General features: G+C 38.0%; 1 protein-coding gene across 1 annotated transcript in view; it reads right to left on the bottom strand.

The window, feature by feature from the left end:
• Positions 1-3097: 3097 nt before the first annotated feature.
• Positions 3098-6609, bottom strand: part of LOC306984773 (uncharacterized protein) — a 57596-nt gene continuing 54084 nt past the window's right edge. The window contains exons 2-3 of the mRNA XM_079586464.1: positions 4555-4674; positions 3098-4336 (exon numbers count right to left, since the gene is read on the bottom strand). Coding sequence (XP_079442590.1) covers positions 3447-4336; positions 4555-4612 — 948 coding nt within the window. The 5' untranslated portion in view covers positions 4613-4674 and the 3' untranslated portion in view covers positions 3098-3446. The remainder of the gene's footprint in view (positions 4337-4554; positions 4675-6609) is intronic.

Raw genomic sequence — 6609 nt, 5'->3', positions numbered from 1 at the left:
ATATATATATATATATATATATACAAATATTCTAAAATTATGTAAGGAAACATACATATAGGTGTATGCACTATTCTGCTGAGATGACGAATCAGCATCGTCAATAATCAATTATCAATAAATTATTAAAAAGCTCAGACAGTCTCCTTGATGTTTTTCACAACATTCATATTCATTACTTTTGATTAGGCTATGTATAGGCAATTACAAGGCTCATTATTATGATTTGGCTTATTAATATACACATGCGATTAGTCTAATAATCGCCGAAATGAACGACAAATAGTCGACTAGAAAAATCTTAAAACGAGGGCAGCCCTAGATCACTTTATTGAAACTATTTGAATGTCAAATTATTAGTAAGTATAATATTTGTAAATAATGACTGTGAAAGTGAATTTTGCTCACTTACAAAACTTCTGGCAATGCTTTTTTTCCCCATGAGATTGTAGACTAGATGACTGAGTGAAACTTTTTCCACACGAAGAGCACTTGTAATGCTGCGCGCGTCTGGAGGTCCTGCGGCGCGAATGAGGCGTTTAGCGCGGTAGACGAGATTTCGCCTCATTCGCGCGTCCAGTTCACCATACAACAGTCAATAACGTGAATTGACGCACGAATTGAGCATCTGACGCGATACGCGCGAGTAGTGCTTTGTGCATTCATGCGTTTGACGCGAATTCTCGTCTGACGCCAGAGTTTAAATTGTTTTACTTTGGCATCAATTCACGCCGCATTAACCAATTAGGAGCCTGCTTGCTGCTGTCATGAAGTGAAGTGACGTGATAAACGGGGGCAGGCCCGCTTTTCAGTTTATAATGTCATTTTAAATGTTTGGCCTCAATAAATTATTTTGTAATATGACTAAATGCCTGCGTGAAAGAAGGAATGACATTGGTCAGCTATATGTTAAATATGAATGTGACCCTGAACACTTGGAATCATACATTTCTGAATGAGATGAAGAAAAACTCACATAATTAAAGAAGTCGTTTGACCTACGTTATAACGAGTCATTATTGTATTTTAACGTATGTTTCATATAATAGAACCGAAGCTATAGATTGTGAATTTAAACAGTTCTCGTTTACCAGCGGCAAACGTCAGGAGGACTAGCCGAGGTAAGGCTGTTCCAGGCGGGTTACGGTGATCGCCTGGATCTCACAACTCCGAAAACGTCAGATATTTTTTAAATAGGCGCTATCTTTATAAACAAACCACAGATTTGAGCTTTAAACAACTACATTCTCGACTGAACAACTCTTAAAACTACATTTCGTGACACAATAACAGTTGTATTTTTAAATTTCGCGGCCTTTCTTGCAAACAGACACCGCCTAGCACTTGCCCCTCCCACAAGAAGCGGATTGTGCCTCGGACATTCAAAATGTTCAAGCGTCAAACTAGACGCGATTGACTCGAATTTGACGCTCTATTCGTGTTTGGGGTAAACGCAGCATTAGGTTTCTCTCCAGTATGAATTCTCTGGTCAAGTCAAGTCAAGTCACCTTTATTTATGTAGCGCTTTTTACAATACAGATTGTATCAAAGCAGCTTCACAGTGATAACATGAAAATAATACAACAACAGTTTGTTTCTAGAAAAAAGAATTGCATCATCATCCACCTTAAAGGGCCAATGTGGAGTTTTTAGCGGCATCTAGCGGTGATGCTTCAGATTGCAACCAATATGTTTACAAGCGTATGTTTACTCCATGTCATAAAGTTGCAGTGTCGTCGCTGTTGAGTGCAAAGTCAGTAGACGAGGCGAGAGGCAAGACGCTCGGGAGCGCATGCAGGTCTCAGTCACGTCACTGGATTTTGCGGCAAATCCGACCCGGAGACTTCACATAGAAATAGGAATACTTGCTTTCAGAGGTAATAGGAAAACCCGCCAAGTGGATCATTTTATTGTGAGATTACAACCCCTTCACACACAGGCAATTAAAAATGGATTCATTTTAGTATAAAAACTACACATAGCACCTTTAAATAAGGCAGATCAATAATATTGTTGAATAATAAATGTCCCCGACTAAGCAAGCCAAAATCCAAGGCAAACAGTGGCAAGGAACCAAAACTCAATCTGGTGACAGAATGGAGGAAAAAACCAGACTCAGTCGCTCAGTTCTCCTCTGGCCAACTAGCGAACAGTGTATGATTAGGATTCAAGCAGCATTACAAGCAGTGGTGTAGTCTAGTTTTTTGTAGTGAGTATACTGTGATTACATATACTGTACACCCCCACACCCCCCCAGCGCCTCATACTAACCCGTCCCATGCATCACCCCATAAGCACCACCACACTCACTAATGCACACAGTATGCAACGACATGTAATTGAGAGCATTATGAGACTAAGTGTTATTATCAACGTGTCAATTTATTATAAGCAACACAAGACTTTAACAGCCAATGACATTTACAGACTGGACTGAGTGTTAATCACCATCTAACTCAGCCAATTAAGAGCTAAATTTAGCCTTAGATGCTATATGAATACGGTCCCTGAAGCACAGGTTTTATCAGCTGACAAAAAAAAAGAGAAAAAAAAAGCCTAATAATTAAACCATTATAGGCAAAAATACATATTTACTTTTAGAAATGGTGTTTTTGTTTTGGCAAGTTTACTGTTTAAATTAAAACAAGTATGAAAACTTGTTTGATATTCCTTTTTAAAATAAAATTTTAGATTTCATTATTATTGTTATTTTAAAGTAGCTATTTTATGTGCAATTTCTTTCATAATTTCTTTGAGTTAGAACATTTGTAAACATTTGAGTTTCAGTGTGTTTTAATAAACTATTATTATTATTATTAGGCCTACTTGAAGTATACTCTACTGTGCAATAGTAAAATATTTCTGTTATAATTTCTTCAAGTTATGCCGAACATTTATTTTGACAGGTTGTAAAGACATTACAGTTTCTGTGTGTATATGTTACGAATGAATGACGATAGTTTTATCAAATTAAATGGTGAAATTCTCGTGAAGTGACTCTCATAGCAGCTCTGTGATGAAGTGCACATGTGTAGCTTACATCATGTCCTCATAGCTACAGTGAAACGCTGAAAACACCGAGCGTCAGTGAGTGTGTGTGTGTACATTGAGCGCTCATCCCAGAGACGCGTAGAACAGCTGCAGTCTCTTTGAGCTTTAATATTCACAGACACTAGTCCATATCGAGATTTGATTAATTCATTCAAAAATGACCAAATTTCGTGACGTTCTTCTTTATACAGTAAGTTCCATATGTGAGTGGATTACGCGATTCGATCCGTGTCGCTTCGCAAACACAGACGTGGTGAATTTATGAATGAAAGTGTGAAAGTTCTGAAACAAAACGAAGTTGTTGCGTATCCTCACGCTTTTTTAAGTGGAAATACTTGCCATTTCCTAGTGGGTATACGGCGTATACCTGCGTATCACGTAGACTACACCACTGATTACAAGTCAGATTGAACTGAACATTGGATCAGAACATGGTGTCTTTTTAAGTTTTGTAATCGATTGAAACTCTTTCCACAGTGTGAGCACTTGTACGGTTTCTCTCCAGTATGAACTCTCTCATGCTCTTTCAGGCTTCCTAAATGATCGTATCCCTTTCCACAGTGTGAACACTTGTATCGTTTCTCTCCAGTATGAACTCTCTCATGATATTTCAGGTTTCCTGACCGAGAGAAACTCTTTCCACAGAGTGAACACTTGAACGGTTTCTCTCCACTATGAACTCTCTGGTGTGATTTTAAGCTGCTGGATCTAGTGAAGGTCTTCCCACAGTCAGAGCACACATGAGGTCTCACACCAGTATGAATACTCTCATGCACTTTTAAATGTTGCAGTCGTGAAAAACTCTTTCCACATACAGAACAAAAGTGAGGCTTCAGACCAGTATGAGTTTGAATGTGTGTTATTAAGTCTGATTCAAAAACAAATGTTTTCTCACACTGATCACAGCTGAACGATCTCACTCCAGAGTGGTTAAGCAGATGATATTTGAGAGATCTTTTGTGAGTGAAACTCTTTCCACACTGAGAGCAAGTGAACGGTTTTTCTCCAGTGTGAATCCTCATGTGCACATTTAGGTTTCCTTTGCGAATGAAACTCTTTCCACACTGAGTGCATGAATAAGGCCTTTCTCCAGTGTGAGATATCATGTGTTGGTTCAGATATGATTTACATGCGAAACTCTTTCCACACTCACAGCAGGTGAAAGATCCTTCAACTCCAGATTTTCCAGCTTGTTTCTGTGTGAACTTCTCCTCAGTCTTTGAAACGACTGCATTTCCATCTTCATTTGTGAAATAATGAGGTTTTTGAAACTGGTGCTGTTCGTCTGAAATAAACAAAATTAAAATAAACAAATAAAATTCACATAATTCAATAAAAGTATAATTGAGAAACAAAAATAAATATTGTTCAAAATCTCAATTTTGCACAAATCTAGTTTACTACTCAGTCTTCTAGTATCTAGTTTTAGATGTTAAATTATATGTCGGTTTTCATCTTAATGTTCCTCATCAGTCATTAAAGAGAATGAAGGAAAACACCAACCTATTTGTTCCTCTGTATCTTCATCTTTTATTCTGCAGGGTTCTTCCTTAATCTCCATCTTTACAATAGTATGTCCGTAGTTTCTCCTGGAGTAATTCCTCCTGCTTGCTGCTGCTTCTCCTGTGGGAAGATGGGAATATTCCCAGCATTTAAACTCTCATGAACGGCTGTGGGAGCTTCACTGACTGAAGGAGTGAATTGTGGTCGTTGTTGCTCATTTAGCAGATGATCATCACACTTACAATCACTCTAGATTATCCAGCTTTAAGTGAATTAAAGGTTGATGTGGGATTGTGTGCAAAATAGAGACAAAAGAATAGTTTGTCATTCAGATGAGATGTACATAAAACTATAGTCATTTCTGCCACTAAAAACTGTTGCATAATTTACAGCAGCACATTTAGAAAATGTTGTAAAGTTTAATTTTGGCTCACATAATAGTCTATAATCTGTTTTTGAACCTATGGATAGTTCAGTTGAAACCTTGCTGTCTTTGGCTCACTATTAATGTTGTTAAACGTAATGTTTGAGGAAATCTGTCTGCTCACACAATAACAACACTGATATAAGAATGCGCTGTTTATCTTTCAATCAGTTAAGAGACATTCACATGTTAAAAACGAGACGCGGTCAGTGAAGAGGAAAAACTGCAAGGTCCAGAGACATGTTGTTGTTTTTAAGTTGAACAGACTATTTTAAGTTTGGCGCCGCAGTTTTAGAAAGCGAATTAAACTTCATGTCCGAGACGCTGCAAAGCTGCTTATTTTATTTACAGTGAGAATAAGATTGAGTCTCATATAATGTAGAGATGTTGTAACGCTTTACACAGAGGGCCTGAATGGTTGTAGCCAAGTGTAAACAAACACTCACGTATCTGATATTCCACAGTGGATACTTATCAGCGTCGTCGATCCCACACACACACACGGGGCAGTTTGCCAAATACTCCAGTATCAACTGCGTTACTGAATATAAATAAAACAGGGGAAAAGCAACAAAAATATAAAACAGGCTGTTGGAGCTATTTTTCGCTTTGTTTATTTTAGGCTTAAGTTAAGTTATAGCCTAATTTATTTTCTTTCTTTTCTTGTTAAAGTTAATTTGTTTTATGTTGTATTTATGGTTATTTTTTGTTTACTTATGTTGTTGTTTATTGGTCACATGGTGCTATGTTAATTTGCATAAGTAGGTCAAGGTGGGAGGGACCTCAGGCTGCGAGGGCATATGTTTTTTTTACCAGCGTAGGAGAGGCAGCAGAAAATTTCTGTGAGCTTGCTTATATGTGTAAATAAACCTCCTCAAACTCATTTTTGCTATGGACATTAGTTCACTTTGGCACCTCTAAACCTGCGTAAAGCCTAACCCATGACGTAGCCGCAGTGGCCATTTGAAAAGTTTGATATTATTCGTTTTGTTTAAGTTTATGGACAAATAGCCACTACACCTAGTATTAGCAGACTCCATGTCATAAAGTTGCAGTGTCGTCGCTGTTGAGTGCAAAGTCAGTAGACGAGGCGAGAGGCAAGACGCTCGGGAGCGCATGCAGGTCTCAGTCACGTCACTGGATTTTGCGGCAAATCCGACCCGGAGACTTCACATAGAAATAGGAATACTTGCTTTCAGAGGTAATAGCAAAACCCGCCAAGTGGATCATTTTATTGTGAGATTACAACCCCTTCACACACAGGCAATTAAAAATGGATTCATTTTAGTATAAAAACTACACATAGCACCTTTAAATAAGGCAGATCAATAATATTGTTGAATAATAAATGTCCCAAACTAAGCAAGCCAAAATCCAAGGCAAACAGTGGCAAGGAACCAAAACTCAATCTGGTGACAGAATGGAGAAAAAAACCTTGGAAGAAACCAGACTCAGTCGCTCAGTTCTCCTCTGGCCAACGAGCAAACAGTGTATGATTAGGATTCAAGCATCATTACAAGTCAGATTGAACTGAACATTGGATCAGAACATGGTGTCTTTTTAAGTTTTGTAATCGAGTGAAACTCTTTCCACAGTGTGAACACTTGTAGGGTTTCTCTCCAGTATGAATT

The sequence above is a fragment of the Phoxinus phoxinus genome (assembly GCF_949152265.1).
Source record: "Phoxinus phoxinus genome assembly, chromosome: 17".
Classification (NCBI taxonomy): Eukaryota; Metazoa; Chordata; class Actinopteri; order Cypriniformes; family Leuciscidae; genus Phoxinus; species Phoxinus phoxinus.
Note: the sequence above shows the minus strand (reverse complement) of the source record. Positions and strands in the feature narration are given on the sequence as shown.